Source organism: Tachypleus tridentatus, chromosome 6, assembly GCF_004210375.1.
Source record: "Tachypleus tridentatus isolate NWPU-2018 chromosome 6, ASM421037v1, whole genome shotgun sequence".
Lineage (NCBI taxonomy): Eukaryota > Metazoa > Arthropoda > Merostomata > Xiphosura > Limulidae > Tachypleus > Tachypleus tridentatus.
In genome coordinates, this window is record NC_134830.1 from 83,802,670 (window position 1) to 83,820,363 (window position 17,694).

At 32.0% G+C, this 17,694-nt stretch overlaps 1 protein-coding gene across 1 annotated transcript in view; it reads left to right on the forward strand.

Moving 5' to 3' along the window:
• LOC143252932 (lysosomal cholesterol signaling protein-like) overlaps positions 1–13,987 on the forward strand; it is a 94,554-nt gene extending 80,567 nt beyond the window's left edge. The window contains exons 16-18 of the mRNA XM_076505823.1: positions 783–847; positions 3,770–3,910; positions 12,259–13,987. Coding sequence (XP_076361938.1) covers positions 783–847; positions 3,770–3,910; positions 12,259–12,469 — 417 coding nt within the window. The 3' untranslated portion in view covers positions 12,470–13,987. The remainder of the gene's footprint in view (positions 1–782; positions 848–3,769; positions 3,911–12,258) is intronic.
• Positions 13,988–17,694: the final 3,707 nt, after the last annotated feature.

Genomic DNA, 17,694 nt, shown 5'->3' on the forward strand with positions numbered 1-17,694 from the left:
TTTGAAAATAACTGGATTTTATACTGCTAACCAAAGTCGTGCATACAGCTTCTCTCGGTTTCCAAATATTTCGAGACTTAGTATGGAATTAAGTCTCTTGATCACTGTGTATATTGCGAAATAGAGATTGAAATGCTTTTCACAATGTTCTAAGGGAATAGTTTGTTGCAGATTGTCTAGGAACATTGTGGTAAATAAATTTTAAAAAAGAGAATGGTAAATATCAAACCACCAGTTACTTTTATATCAGTGGCTTACATAAAGCTGTGCATTTTGAGACTGACAAAAATGGTTTGAATCTGTGCGATACCACAAAATATTACGCGAAATATAAATTGTAGGTGCGTTATAGGAGTGATTGTCATTTCCTTAACGTGAATCGTGGGTGGTACGATGGTGATGACTGTCTGCTTTCCATATAGTCAATACTCCAAAATTAAAGACGGCAGGTAGCCTAAATAGTTTTGAAATCAACAGTGGCAGATTTAATGTTGTGTGGACCCAGGACCTAATAATTTTTGTGTGCCTTACGTCTCATGTAATTGTACATAGAATAAAATTATCAATGAGCCTTTACTAGCACCATGGGCCCTAGGACTGAGCCCCCCTTTAGCCTATACTTAAATAACGCCACTGGAAATCAATGCAAGACACAGAGATTACATTTAAAGACAAAATTATCTATTTTCCATGAATGTCTATTTGAGCATTAAATAAAAAAATGTTTCAATAATATTAGAAAATTGCGATAATTTGGTTTTTAATTAATTAATATTTTACAGGGTTTCTACTTATTCATAATATTTGGCCTTGACGTTCGAACTTTAAGTGCTTCACTTGTTAAAAGGTTTGATAGTTTCAGTTTTCTATTTTGATTTTGTTTATTTGGACTTTATTATTTTGAGGCATTTATATTTCACACAAACTTAAAACTATATTTTAACTTTAGTTTTAATATAAATTATGAACGTGTATAGTGTAACATTTTTATTAAACCTTTTGTCAATTTATATATCTAACTTACTAATAGATTACAAATAGATTTTAAATTAATATGCTGGATCATATATTAATGCTGCCACCATACTGCATGTCAGATCTTGATCATAATCCCTCACTTTCATAGAAACATTCATTAATCACATACATGGGTTTATTGCGCAAGATTTCTTATAGCACTTCAGAGAGCTCAATTTAACCAAACTGTGGATCCGCGATATTATCATAAGAAAATCTAAGCTTCATAGTACAGGTCATCTACTGTTTGCCAAGTCAACTCACGAAGCGTCTCAATGGAAAAAATGGACAGTTCAGCCCTTAAAGAAACAATCTAAACAATAATAATTAAAGTTGTAGCATAAGATAAGTTCTAGAAGACAATCTGGAGCCAGCATTGCAGTTATTCACCAGAAATAACTTTTTCGAGGTCTGTTCTTAAAAGAAAACAAGATAAACTATGAATTGCTTTGTTGTATAAATCACCAAGTGCCATGGTTCGGTAAGACTCACCGCTGGACTGGAACCAAAGAATGGTGAAAGATGAAATATGCTTTTCTCAAAAATTAATAGATGTGAAATAAGTCTTCAGTTATAGAAAATGTGTATAAATAATCAGGATGCGGTAACATTAAATCATGGCAGCATTGCTGTGTAGCTACTTGCACAAACGATACCTATTTGATGACATACGCCTCTGTAGTGCTCAATTCGTTGTTTCATTAAGGTTGTAATGTATTTTAGTAGTTATTGTGTTGTATGCAGTTTTTCCTACAAGAGAAAAGATGGTAATGATGTAAAAAATAGATTAATAACAAAACGGAATAGAACTGATGAATAGATATACAATAAGAAAGTGATCAGTAGGTACTGCATTATACTAACAACATGATATTGAAAGATTTTATTTCATTGTTGGTTTCATCAAGAGCCAAGAAAATTGTAGTTACTCTTGTTAACTTAAAAGTCACAGTTTGGTGATAATCTTAGAATTCTTCGGTATCAACACAAAAAGGAAGCTATGCCACTCTTATTTCAGATCTTTACCTATGCGTTATTTCAACTGTAATTTTATTGATATAACTAAGCTAAAGATTTATCCAAGCAGAAGTGGTCTTGGAGTGTAAGAAATAAACGCCACATTCTTCTCCGATAGCATAAATATGTCTTTTGTTTATGAGATAACATCTAAGGGTCTAAGAAATTACAGTTTGTTAACATCTTCTAGATTGTTTTTAGAGATACTAAGTACTAAAATTATCTTGTATTTTTTCATCTAGTTTTATCAATCTTCTTGGAAAATTAGTGTATCCTTTGTTAAAACTTGTAGTTCAAAACAATTTGGTATAAAAAGTTAGACAAATTAGGGCTTGAATTACCAATATATTTTACATAAAATACGATAGTTGAATTTAAACTTTTGAGTACTTTGTACGGGTGCATGTATTTTGTATTAATTAATTAAGCAATGTGAATAGGTGTTATTTGCAGTGTAGAATTTAATTATCAATACCGTAGTATAGAAAAGTGTTATAAAAATGTGTTATTCTCATTGTTAAGCTTGGCCTTTAATAATAGAAATAGCTATGTTGTCAAGTGTTAGAGACATAACTGCAAAAATCCTTACATGTTTTACACAAAAACAGTTATTCTTCTTATAATATTACTATCAATCGGGTTGGAAATCGTGCGATTTGAACAACATACAACTAAATTCCAATTGCCGTTGTAAATATATCTATACAGTTCGATAGGGCATTTGTTTAAAACCACCGGTGAAATTTCTTGAATCGTGAAATAGTCTTGAATTTAATAAACAAAATTTACGAGCGTGAATTACTGATTCTGTGAAGCTGAAACTTTAGAAAATCACGTGAATGAAAACGAATAGAATAAGATGGTAAATATAATTACTGACCCCAAAAGCGAAGAACAATAGAAAAAACACACGAAAAGAAGGATATTTTACAACATTAAAAGTATCTAAACAAAGCATTCATATCCTTTGAAGATCAATGAGTAGTATACCTTTCTACAGCTGCTCGAAGTAAATCTGATATTAACAAAAGGATTATAATTTCCAGTTAGCCATAAATAATCCATCCTACAAAATTTTAGGATCCGTAGAGAGTACATTAAGTCACACTAAATCATGAACTACAGTAAAAGAAGCTATAACAAAAAGCCTTTGTTTTTACCACCTTCTTTACTCAAATTCAATTAAAAAACAAAATATGGTTAACAACAAATTGAATAATAACAATAATATCCCAATTTTATTAATCAATAGAGGAAAAGGAGTAGCAGTTGCCCTAACTAAAAACTATTTTTGCGCAAAGTTTGATAATTTATTAAGTAAATCTATCTCAATGAAAAATTATCTAAACATCCCACTCCTGTCTCTTGAAATTAAAAACTGAAAACAGGTCTTTTATGGAAATTACTTTCCGAAAGACAAAGAACTTTCACAAAAATCTTGACAAAAAACAAGGGAAAACTCATTTTGAAATTGTCTTCTCAGTTAGAGTTGAACTAAGAACCAATAAGCATGAAAGTTATATTGTTGAAAAACTCTAAAATTAAATTAATGTTTTTTTGTTTTGCCAGATATTATGATGACCAAAACAGCCACAAATGTCTTTATGATTTTATAGTTTAAAAAATATATCTACATTCAGAAACTTATGTCTTCAACTTAAATAAAATATCTTAACTATAAAATACCATATTATTTATTTATATTTATACTGAAACCAATTATGTGTGCTTTTAGTTGGAGAAACTTACGATACGGTAAGGAAACTCCAGTGCTGCCACCTGTAGATGAACTGGATCAGGAAACTTGTCACGTTTGCTATCAATTTGTTACATACCATTTTGATAGCGTCATACAACAATTGCCGAAAGACATCACGTGAGTTTTGTGACTTCAACTTTGTTGTTGTCTGTTTATCTATTGCCACAAATGTCGATGGAATGACGAAAGTTAGTTTTACTTCCACATTATCATTATTTTATGCTATTTCTGACAAACATTTAACAACACTGTACAGAACGCAATGAAGTAATCTCATGAATTAATAATAACCATGTCAATCACTAAAATCAATTGAATTTAGTGTATTATAAGTAAATGTAAACATGTATAACTTCTCACGCTATCGTTTTGATAATTATCCAAAAATCGAACTTCAACGTATAAATGTTTCTAAGACTTGATACGCTAAACATATCACCTAGATTGAATAGGTAAATCTATTATTGATTTAGTATATTATTATGCCATGGTAATATTTCTGTTTTCATTTATATAGCGAAGACCATAAAGTAAAGCTAGTAAACTTTATGTTTTGCACAGAAGAAAAAATTAATGACTTTGTATTTATACAACCTAACATTACGTTGTGGTTAGTTGTTTATGATTAAGCAAAGCTACAGAATCAGTTATATATGTTCTGTCCACCACGTTTCTAGCGTTGTAAGTCCGTAGATATACGGTTATGCTATCTTTGTTACATTATTGTATATACGTTGGTGTTGTTGTTTTTATTAACATTGACCTTATTACTGCCCTAACCACTCAGTGTGTAAAGATTTAAAAGAATCCAAAGACTCTGTCTTCCCTATTTTGGTTAATGAGAGTGTCTAGGTAATATAGATGACATATGTCATGTGAAAGGGTTAACCTTTATTTTTTTTTCAAACATATACATAATAGTTGAATCTCTCGATCCTATCCAGTAAAAAAACTATGATCGTTTCTCGCCTTGCATATTCATCTTACTGGCTGAACTTATCTTGTGTTATTTTGCTGTCTTGTGTCAGACAATTAACAGTGTTTTTCTTTCTAAAGTTAAACTTAGTGTCTAGCTTTGTTTCTCAAGTCAACAGACAAGAATTCCATTATAAATATTCTATCAAGCTTCTTATTAGTACAGATACTAATCTAACCTGCAAGTACTTCAAAGTAAGTGAGTAAGTTTGAAACTTTGGTGTCGTGAATAAATCATATATTTTAACGTGTACCCATTTCGGTGTTATTTTGTACTCTCTAAAACCTTAAGTCTGAAATTTGAAAAATCTTGAAAATGTCATTTTCCATACATGAATGAGAAGAGGGAGTTGGTTGCTGATTCAAGAAAATGATATGAACAGAGAACTACTCTTCTGAATATGAATTTCTCACCATTCATGTAGAGGATCATACCCAGTTTCAATTCATTTGCAATTTGTTGGAGGAGAAATATAGCCTCAGACTTCCTAAACTACCAAAACATGTGAACAGACAAATTTGATATGAACAGAGAACTACTCTTCTGAATATGAATTTCTCACCATTCATGTAGAGGATTATACCCAGTTTCAATTCATTTGCAATTTGTTGGAGGAGAAATATAGCCTCAGACTTCCTAAACTACCAAAACATGTGAACAGACAAATTTCAGGACGTGGTAAAAAATATCTATTTGCTCAGGACATCAGACTTGGCTTCCAGATATTGGCAACTCAAGCTGAATAATAAATATAGACGTAAAACTCTCATGATATCCAGTATCTGTCATTTCAAATGGCTGATAAAGTTTATGTTGAAAGATCTTCAATGTATCTACCGGATAAAATTTTGATAACTGACCACATATTTCATTCTTTTACTGAAAAAATCTAGCAGTTGTTTCCAGAAGGTAAAAACAAGCTTGGAATTAGAACCAGAAAGATGGAATTCCGTGATCTATTTGAAGATAGCAATAATCTGTAAACAGAGTCTGTAAAAATATCAGCACTCAAATATCAGTCACAATCCATGACAAAACATGTATTTACAGCTTATTGGATTTTATGAAGTATTATTGATGTTTTGTAACCACTTTCTTCAAGATCTTCTGTCTGCAATTAATAATGTTGAAATGTCTTTTAAATGTTGTTCTTGCTATTTATTAAGCACAAAGCTATAGGAAAGATTATTTGTGCTCTTCTCACCAAGGATATCGAAAACCGGTTTCTAGTTGTATTAATTCTCAAATATAACGCTGTGCCACTGAGGAACACTCTTTAAATGAACTAAAGACTGTGGTTAGGTATTTCAGCTAGTAAAATATTTTTTGTTGAAGTTCTAATTGTCAGTTCTTCTGAGACAAGACCTCCGCTTTATTATATATGTATATCTAATGTATAGTGATTTCAATGATAATGGAATAAAAGTCGTATTCTTTCAAGTGAATAACAGAGTGCGACATGTAATCATAAACAGATTTACTAAACTCAGATATCATAAATACGAATACTGCATGACAAAGAAGAAACTTTCTGGCACGTAGTTAGTGACATTAAAACTGACAAGTCCACGAATGCATAATAGAAAGTTTGTTATTTGTGTGAATCTTGCATCGCTGAAATAGCTAATGCACTTACAATTTCCAGAAGGAATATTTACTCATTGCAAATATCAAAGGAGTATGAATTTGATGTACCTGATCGTCCATAACAGTAACGCTTTAACAAAAACTGATCAGCTCAATAGACAGTGAATGCATGTATGTTCATTAAATGTCCACATTCTGGATCATTGCAGTTGTGAAAATCGTTGTAGTAACAGTGACTGTCAATGATTTGGGAGTTCCAAGTAAAACGAATGAAGAACCCAGATCTTGCATGATACTACTTGCAAAGGAATAAACTATTACATAATTAACCTATGACACTTGTACGAAAAGCTAGTTACAGGTATGGTAAGGTTTACTGTACTGCTACTACAAACCACAAATAAATAATGCCTTTACTTAAACTCAGCTAGTAGTTCCCAGAAATTAAGGCAATAGACATAATACAAAAACTGAAGGTATCACAATGGATTTTCTTGCTCTTGTACTAACATACAAAAGAACCTTTTCTGACCACTTGAGACAATGTAAAATGATATAATCACTATACTGTGTGTGTGTAGCTCAGAAGAAAAACGTCATCAACATTAAGGAACTCTGATAAAATGCTGCAAATTCTCCTTTTCAGAATAAAGCCCTGAATATTGATGATCTTCTAGAATGATTAATATGGGTTTATCAAAGTTTACCCATTACTTGAAAAATTAGTGATATTTATTGCTGATATATTGACTGAAATTGGATTATATCCAATGACCTACCTACTAGATGACCTACCTAGAACACCATTACTAAGTTCGGGCAGTTTAATGGATCAGAGTCTGGAACTAGCATCAGAAGGAAGAGAACAAGTGAAGGAATTGAATTCAAAACTACCACCTTAAAACAGCGCCTGACTTCGAGATTTGACAGAATGCTAAGGATAGTATTCCTGAAACAATTTGCCCCACAAAAACATATGGCTTATATAGAGACCTTGCTATAAAAAAAAATGATATAACATCGAGTTACAGATGAAGCAAACATATAATGTTCTTCTTCCTCTTCCTTTCTCTCTTCGTTTGAAAGCCACAGTTTCGTAAAACTAAAAGCTTTTTACATATTCAAGTAAAGATTTTCAAGTTATAATCTATCTTTAAAAAAGAAAGAAATATTTGCGTAAAACTAAAAATGGTTTTATTCAATGTTATGAAACTGAAGGACTTAGTTGTATATCCTTCTAGAATCCAAAATTCTTAATGTAAGAAATAATTTCATTTTACCTAAAACAAATTATTGTAAGTTAGAAGATATTTTTACCTTTAAATTGATTTTCAATTATTTTTTCTTGAAGTAAGGTTAAAAAGGTTTTATCAAACATTTTTATATACGGGTCAAAGCGCGTGTTTAAACAATCTTTAAAGAATATACTTTCTCTGAACACAGTGCTTTGTTAAAAGTTTCTTTCTCGTGTATATTTTCTAAGGATGTTATTTAATTTCTTTATCGCATATTTGTATGTAGAAGAAGAGCTCTTGTGATGTTTAAAGATACATCAAATAAAACTTAAGGTACTACTGAGCATACTTTACGACTTAAAGAAATATTTCATATGAATTAAAATGCATTTACTTTACAAGTGCTCATCTGTTTAGTTAGTATGTATTATAAACATATGTTCTTTCTTTGTTAAAATGTTTTATTATACTTTATGTTGATAATCATTGATGATAAATGATTCTATATTACGCATTTTTGCCTTTTATGCTTACGTGCTGTTTCGTAAAAATATCGAACCAGCGAAAAAATATGATATCAGGGAAACAAAGTTGATTTGCAGTTTTTATTTGATTAATGTTATGGACCACCTTAAGGTACAAAAAACGAAAGCTTTGTTATGTTAAAATTTTCAGATGTTTCTTCATATTCTAATTGAGAAAGATTAACATTTCTTGTTCAAGAAAACTGTTCACTATTATGTACATTGGTACACATAAATGGCATTGAACTGTGCTCACTGAAACACTGGCTTGTTGGATAACATGACAAAATCTCAATAGGTTCACCTAGAACTCAAGCTCGTGTTCATAAATTAAAACCAATGTCCTTTATCTATCCCTAATGGTCAAGCTGACTTAGAATAGTATAATAAACAATGAGTACATTTAGACCTATAATATATAGGTAATATTTATATCCCCATCTTGCATAACTCAGGTCATATAAAGCAAGTGTATAGCCTCTTAAAAAAGTTTTAAATGGTCAAATACGTCACATTCTGTAAACCACTAATCTATTTTTAGAATTTTGCTTATGCTATGGACGGACATTCTCGGTAACTTTCTATGTATAGGCGTTGATACTTGTGTAAATCTGTTCACGTCTGACTGATTTTGACTGTTATTACTGTGTGCTATGTAAATGCACCTACAAGTTATAGCATCTTACTTCTCTACTTCTCTCTTAACTATTACCTCATAGCTTTGTGGTTTGTATAAAAATATTAATAAAAAATCATGAAGTAACTGCATAGTATGAGCATATTCTGGGCCTATTCTGTTATTTAATGTTGACAAAACTCCGTAAACTTTATATGGTAAAATGAGAAATAATATAGGAAAAGAGAGACAGCCAGTGGATGCAAAATCGCAAATATTCTAAACTCAGAAAGTTGCGGGTGTCTATGTATGTATTGAATCAGCATTTGCCGTTCAATATGTCTATTTGAATAATAATGAGCAATCCTCAGAAAGTGTATCTGTGAGTAAAAACTATACTAAAGTTTAGTTTTGCTTATATAAATATCAATTTAATGACACTATTATTTTAATGGTGGATTAATTACTATAGTTTGACAGCTTTGCTGATATTCATATTTATTATAGAGCTATCCGACAAAGGATTTTTTTCCCAAAAAATTGTCAAAATTGTCAGCCTAAATTGCTAGAAGAATAAATTTTGTGTGAAACTAATGGGTCTTCAAGTTGTATAATGGCATAGTAATGCACTGTTATGAACTCAACTTACAACTATTATATGGATGGTAATTGACTTGTCGTATTTGGCAATTTTGGTGACGAATTTCACTGGCAAAAATTTGGCGATACTTGGCGAATCTCATCAGCAATAATGGGACTGTACAGTATGTCCTTATTTTTGTATTTCAACTGCAAGATTACTAGATTATCATTATTTTGCATACAAATAATAATTTTGCACCAAGGCCAGTAAAATGCCAGAACCTCATATAACGTCCCACCAGTGGCGAATTTATATCGCTAGAAACTGGGTTTCAATACCTGTGGACAGAGTACAGACAGCCCTTTGTGGGGCTTTGCTTAATAACGACCCTCATTTAACAAGCTGAATGCTTATTATAGGTGAGTGACATGAGGTGATGATAATCGGTCTATCTGGTCAGTACAGGTAGGTTGATAATTACACTGCCATGGCGCATTGTACGTACGTGGCGAATTTTGCCTAACGTCAGAAAAGTTTGCTAGTAATATTCAGTGAAATGAGTTAAGTACAATAAGCCAGGTTACTGTTATTAGACTGATATGTAAATTACTTTTATATGATAATATCATAAATGGGATTTTTACATGATACAATGATTATATATTCATCTATTTAGAAACAGCTATAAAATCACTACCTACATCGAACATTTCCAAATAATGTACAGGTTGCTCAAGAAACTCACCGTGAAGAAACTTCTGAAACTACATAATATGTTCATTCAAACAAATGTAATGATGATGTTCTAGCAACAACTGCAACACTTACACCACTGTTGCATCTGAGGTTGACCACAGAGAGGAACAGAAGTATATCGCTTCGTGCAAAATTTTCAAAGGTGCAAATTGTGTTTAACGTGTGCTTTTCAGTTGCTTGATAACTATGTAATGCATTCAAAGCATGTGACAACTTATATAAAATGTTTCACTTTCTTCTGACAACTTTCATCGCTCAAGTTCACTGTAAGAGGTGTTTCTCGAAGCTAAAAATAGAAGAACAAGACTGAGGAACCTGTTGACAGCATCTGGAATCCCTCATGTTCATAAGCACTGAAACGAGCATTATAACTGAGATATCAAGCAGTCAAATCATAAGAGGTTCCTCAACACAGCATGGCATATGAACTTCAAAGGGAAGAAATAAAAGTAGTTGTTACTCTTAATATTAGTTTTATTTACACTAAAACAGAACACTTTTGAGGACCTTGCGGAAGTGCATTTTGTAATAACAATAGTATTTCAGCCACACCATATTTATCATATCCAGAGTCAACGACGCGTTTTGCTCAATCCACTATTATGTACTCTTTCATCTCCTGAAAATTATAATTATGCTTCGTCAGCTTTAAAAGGCGTTCACACCATAATAATTGTAGTCCAAAAATAAGTGGATCGACTGAACTTGTTTTGGTTTATTTTGCTCTCTTCTATCACACAGATAGTAAATTGTTTTGTTTCACGGTTACATTGTGTATCCATTTTCTATTTTGATTCAGTCAGTCTGAACACAGCTGAACTCTATAATACATACATATTAGCCGAACTTGATGCAAGAATGATTACAATTTTCACCTGCTAACATAAGACAAAAATATTAAACACGCAAAAATAATAGACCTCTTCTTAGTACCCTCGACATAGTTCAGTAATTTCTGGTTCTTTCCTCCACTTCGCTAAATAAACAATACAACAAACACCATAATATTTCGCGTGATGAGTGGTTGTAGTTCATAAATCGTCTACAGTCATTGCAGTGGATGTAACAAAAGCCAGTCTCTGATTAACGTTTACCTTTCAGGGCACACATTATTCGTTAAAATGAAATAGCATGATAGTGTCGTTAACTTCTACTATACGTAACTATGTCCACCAAGAATGTTAGTATCTGACAGAATAACGGTCTGACTCCAAGGGATTTGATAATTCTGTGTGTGCGTTTTCTTATAGCAAAGCCGCATTAGGCTATCTGCTGAGCCCAGCGAGAGGAATCGAACACCTGATTTTAGCAATGTAAATCCGGAAACATACTGCTGTACCAGCGTGAAACGTTGATAATTCTATCTAAAGTTTTTAAAAAATAATTTTATGTTTAATACAAACAAAATCTTCTTTACGTAAACTTTGCTTTTGATAGGCATATTTATCTCTTTTTCTACAAAAATACTCGTATGTGTGTCAAAACCAGTCATTCTGAATGTTATTTAAAATTAATGTTTTTATTTTGTTTGAAGGTTTATTATTTTTTTCCATTCCAACGAATTTCTGTCATTATATATTGTTATGATAACAGTTGAAAAACAAGATCATTCTTTGCTATTTTATGTTTTGTTAAATTAGAAAAACACTCTTGCATCAGTGTCCCAGTTCTAGAAAAAGAAACTCAGAATGATAAGGAATTGCTATTTCACTTACTCAGTCCAATAGCTGTAGCTAAGAATGTGTCATGTTAAAATCAACATCATAAATCTAATTATTTATCTCAACACCTGGTAAGTCTGTTGATTTTAGACAGAAAACTGTATATCTGCAGGACATAGTAAGGGATGCCTCTTTTAATTTTTAGCGTATTATATTATATAATTGTAAACATATCATATAGAATAACTAGGTTATATTAACTTGATTAAAATAATACAATAAATGAGTTTCTTATAAGAATAGTATTTACCAAAAATGAATTAAAACCTAGCGTAAAATGTTTTATGAGATCAATAATTGAAGACATGTATTTTAAAATTTCAATAAAACATTTTTTAACAAAATACAAGAACTGGCTTTACTTACCTCTGTTGTATAGCTTGGTCTAGAGTATAAAAAATGTTATTTTTACCTTATTGCAATTTGATATTATATAAGAAGAATTGTATATTTTTATATATTTGCAGTTGGAAGAATCGCACCTTTAAATCGGTGTTCACTGGAAAACAATTGGTCAACTGGTTGATTAAAGCTGGTCTTGCCCACAGTAGTTATGAAGCCGAGGAATATGGCCAAAAATTGCTTAATGGAAGAGTAATACGTCATATTCAGGACGCGCATTACTTTTACGATTCCCCTTTTCTCTACGAATTCATTCCACAAGAGCATGAACACTGATAGTACTGAAAAACTGAAGTTTTAGAAGTCATATCTATGTAGTTTAGGTAATATGATAGCTGTTATAAGCACACTCGTTGGAATATTAATACTAGATATTTAGAGTTTTCTTTGTAGCTGTATAATTTCTATATCTTGTAAAGATGTTATTATTTGTATTTGACGAAACTAGGCTTGAACATTAAAATAACTTTTCCTAAAACACACCAATCCCATAGTAAAAAAAAATTCGTAGCTAGTATTGCAGTATTATATTTTTCAAAGTTGTGGTAATAAATACTAAATCCTCATATTTTGTACTGTATAAATTAACATCATAAGATTATTCCTAATATAAGGCAAAGCTTTCTTCAAAGCACCGAGCTCAGTGAAAAACTAAATGCGCCAGTAATCTAACTAACCACAAAATTTGAATAGATCTGTTTTTCACACCTCAGTATAACATACGAACCATACCGTCTATTTCAGATTTTTTTATGTCTTAAGCTCGGAACTTTGTGTTTTTCTGCCTCAACTTCATTCCACCATTTGCTTCTCTTTGTAAAGGTAGAGAGTGTTTTACAGAGAATCCCGTGCTTCCACTAGTGTGAACCATGAGTGAACTATTTATGTGATTTTTTTTCAGAGATTGGTTCTAAATCGTACTAGTAAAAACATTTTACTCACAATCCCTTGTGTAGTACGTAAAATCATGCCAGACTAGTAAGCATATTACTTATAATTTCTTTTAAGTCTCATTTACGATAACAGCTAGTTTATTTGGTCTTCAGTTTTCAATGTCTATTCATGGTAGTTAGGGGCGTAGCCAGAAATGACCATTGGGAGGAAGGGGTTTAGTTCGAGTGCTTGATGCAAGCGCCGCAGGCGCGAAGCCATGCTAGGAAGGTCCTGGGGCATGCCCCCTGGGAAATTTTTTAATAAAAACATAAATGAAAAGCCTGAATTATGCATTCTGAGACAACCTTTTGGGCAAATTTCAGAATGGCACACTGAGTGGTTTGTCTTATTTTTTAAATCATAAATAAATATATAGGCCTATATATATAATATACAACTTAAAGTTATCAGGCCCAGCAAAGTAGGCCTCATTATACATTCACCGTGATATTAAAGTTGAACCAAGCTGTGTTATAGATGTCCTGGCAAGAACGAACAGGCGTTTGAGCCTTTCATAGATATTCAATTGTATTTCTCTAGTTCTGACAAAACTTGCTGTATTAAAAGAGTGTTCAATCAAAAATTTGAATTTGACCATTTGTTGTGTGTGAAATTATCTGCCATGCAATCACGGATCTTTATGAAACTTTGCAGGTGGCAACTGAACTTGTCTAAAATGTTTGGGTCCATGGGCTATGCCCCTAATGGTAGTAACTTTGACAACATATACAGCACCATACTTTTGACTAATTCTAAAGAATTACTACAGTTTTTATGTATTGTATAAGACCATTAAACATTACACTGTGTGAAAAATACACAATGTAACGTATGTTATAAATTAAGAGAAATAATTAGTTTAAACGTAGAAAATTTATTGCTCTTCTTGTTGTAAAGATAAAACATTTAATAAAGAGTACATCCTATATAAGTACATCATTTTGTATAGATTAATCTAAAAGAAGGATGCAACTCGTTTCAACACTATAGAATCTATTTGAGTTATTTGTATACTGTTAAAACTTGCTCTTTTCTTCTGTCTTTTTTGCTTGAACGCTCTGTAAAGATATTAAGGTTAGACAAAATATTGTCGAAAGGTTGAAAGCATACGTTTCATCATACTTGTTTGAATAAGATGCGTATCAAGAAAGCTACCTACTCAGGTATTTACACTTCAGATGGCTCAGAACAGACGTGGAATTTATCATTTGCAAACATTACTGAACATTATGGTTCATTAAAGAGAGTTTTACTATAAGGCAGGGGATCCTGGTGTCTAATCTCATTACTGAATCACAAACACAGTGAAAAATTAACGAAAGGAAAGAATGCCATCAAAAGATGTGACCGCATGAAACGAAATTATTTAATTCTGACTTGATATGTTGTGAGATCTAATTCCAAGACCGAATATGCTTTTTTTCTTGAAGGCGTTATTATCTAACGGTCGATCCCACTATTCATTTACATGGTAACTAACGTACTGGTAGTGATTTGGCTTTGACAAGATGCTTTATTTTAAGTCTAATACTTCAAAATTGGGAATAGTTAGAGCAGACAACCATAGAGCTTTGCGAGAAGTTCAACAAAATAAATATACTTTTTACTACTAGGATTCATTGCGATATTTCCAGGTAAAGCTAAATTCAACTTATCAATTTATCACTGTTGTATAAAACTAGTAAATATTAAGCTACTTAAAACAGTATGGAATCAAACATATTGTAATGAATAAAAATAACGTAGACATCAATGGAAAGACTCAACTTCAAACTTATGCAGAATAATAAAGGTCTTTATTAAATACAAATACAGAAAAATCTAGAGCCTACTCTACAATGTGCATCTTCTATATGAGTAGGATCTAACTGGCTGTTAGACTAAGAAAGACCGAAGACTTTGCACCTCACAAAAAATGAATTGTGTTTATACAACAGTGATAATTTATAATAATTCCATAATGATATCTCACTGTTCTAAATTATCTATGTCAATGTTCATTCTATTTTATATAACAAACTTTATTAACGTCTATTTACCACCTCTTAACATTTAACATGATTCAAACCTCAGGAAAAGTATAAAACAGAAGCATTGTCAAACAAGTGGAAACTCATAACTATTCATGTTCTATTTTCAGTATTGTAAACTAACAGCATAAAACCTGTATTAAAATGCATTTAAAATCTACCTAAATATTCCTAACTAAAGATATATCATTTTTCTAGTTACAGAAGTGTAAATTGTGAAAGTCATGTACTGACACAACGGCATAAAACTCGTTACATTTTTCAACGAAGAAATTCTGAATAAGGAGGACAGATTTTTCGTGTTGAATTACAGTGACGGTGTTGTGTTGTTACATGTACAGCCGATAACAATGCAGCGAAGAGTGTTAAATGACGTTTATACAAATAATATCAATAATGGCCGTAAGTTAAGCTTATTTTTCTGTTGTATGAGCTCAACTGCAGCTTGATTACAATACATATATCACGTTGTATCTCAGCACTACACATTAATTTAGAGTAGAATACGAGTATGGTACGTTCTCTGAAGGTAGACAACACTGAAATAGAAGAAAATGAAATCACAGAATTTTCATGACAAGGTCAAGCAATGCTGCAATATTACGTGATGTGAGATGAAAGAGCAGGCTTACATGGCTGGTACTCAACATAAGACTGGAGTATCGTAAACAACCTTCAGAGGAAATAACATTTGTCGGGAGGTGTTACTAATTATCACAAAGTCGCTATGAAATCCAACAACTATCGCAGATACAAGCAAAATAAAATAATACAGTCTCTGAAACAGCAATATGACAAGTATGTTTGCAGAATAGTGTCAAATTTGATCATTATAAGCAACAAAAATCAACAAGCATATTCAGTTTTCTCAGTTCTTGCCGTCATAATAGACTTATACAATAGGTAAAACCTTTTCGTAATTTTTGTTACGCAGTTATTCGAATTACTTAAAGTTAACAATAACTGCAAAAACGATTAAGAAAAGTGTTTATTGTGGTTCAGGCAAAAATCTATATAAATATAACTGTACTGTCTTTTGTTTGTTGCACGCCCATGTAACTACTTCGCATGGTATGGTATGGATGGATCTTTATCTAAGTTGGTATTCGAGGTTCGTTTAGGTCCAATGTGAGAGTAAAAATAAATTTTCAGTTTCGCATTTTCCGTTTTGTGGTTTTTATGAGCGTTTTTTTACAATTACTTCGCTCCTGTTTGTGGATATTCACTAAATTTGGTATGGAGGCTCATTGTGTCCATGGGGAGATACATGTAAATTAGCGTATCCACAATTTGTGTCTTGCAGCTTTTATTGGCGTTTTTTAAAATTACATATAAAGGAAGCAACTTTTAATGTCGTAAAATAACATTTCATTAATCATAAGTTTACGTAACTACCGTCCAGGGAACGGGTACTCCAGCTAGTATATACTAAATATTAAAGTTTGTTGTTTTTTTTAATTTCGCACAAAGCTACTCGAGGGCTATCTGTAATAGACGTCCCTAATTTAGCAGTGTAAGACTAGAGGGAAGGCAGCTAGTCATCACCACCCACCGCCAACTCTTGGGCTACTCTTTTACCAACAAATAGTGGGATTGACCGTCATATTATAATGCCCTCACGGCTGAAAAGACGAGCATGTTTGGTACGACGGGGACGCGAAGCCGCGACCCTCAGATTACGAGTCGCATGCCTTAACCCACCTAGCCATGCCGGGCCAAATATTAAAGCACAAGGATTAAAATGAAATGTGAAGTTAAAATTATATAACTTTACACGAATTATTACAATTAAACAATTAAAGGTATTAACACATTATCCAGGACCTTAGAATAAAAATATATACATAAAAATTAATAAAAGTGAAAACAAGTTCTATTGGGAATTACGTTGTAGCATGTAACAGGTTAACTTACTCTCCTTGACAACATTTTCTCAAACAGTGGTTGTTAACAGAGACGGAGATAACTTAACTCATGAAAAACCACATTTTCGTAGTAATGCCTCTCCCAGTGCGTTGAAACTCTACTCGGTTAACGTTTTGTTCAATACTATAATGCTTTTACAAAATTCTCCAAAAAAACTTTCCTGTCATGACAGTTAATGAAGTTTATTTCCAATCGCTTTTTAAATAACTGTAACTTGGCCGTGGGCTGACTTGTCACATGAAATATTTATATAAAGTGAGGATGCAGTGGGTGAATGGAGCACACAAGTACTAACTCCAGGGTTTACAGTTAAAACAAAGTGATTCGAGACTAAGACTTACAATAACACTTTTTATTTAAGTCATCAAACAATTAATATGTATACACAGATGTATAAATATATATAATGTATCTTTATTCATGTTTATTATAGGCAATCATTTTAACTCTATTAACATGATGACTAATGTTTAAGAAAGAATGGCATTATAATACTTACAAAGAGTTCGGGCGAGAAATGGCGTTTCTACTAACAGTAAGAGACATCATCTCTTTTTCCTCTTGAATGATCAGATCAGCTCGAAGTGCTTGCTAAATTTTTGAAGATATTGT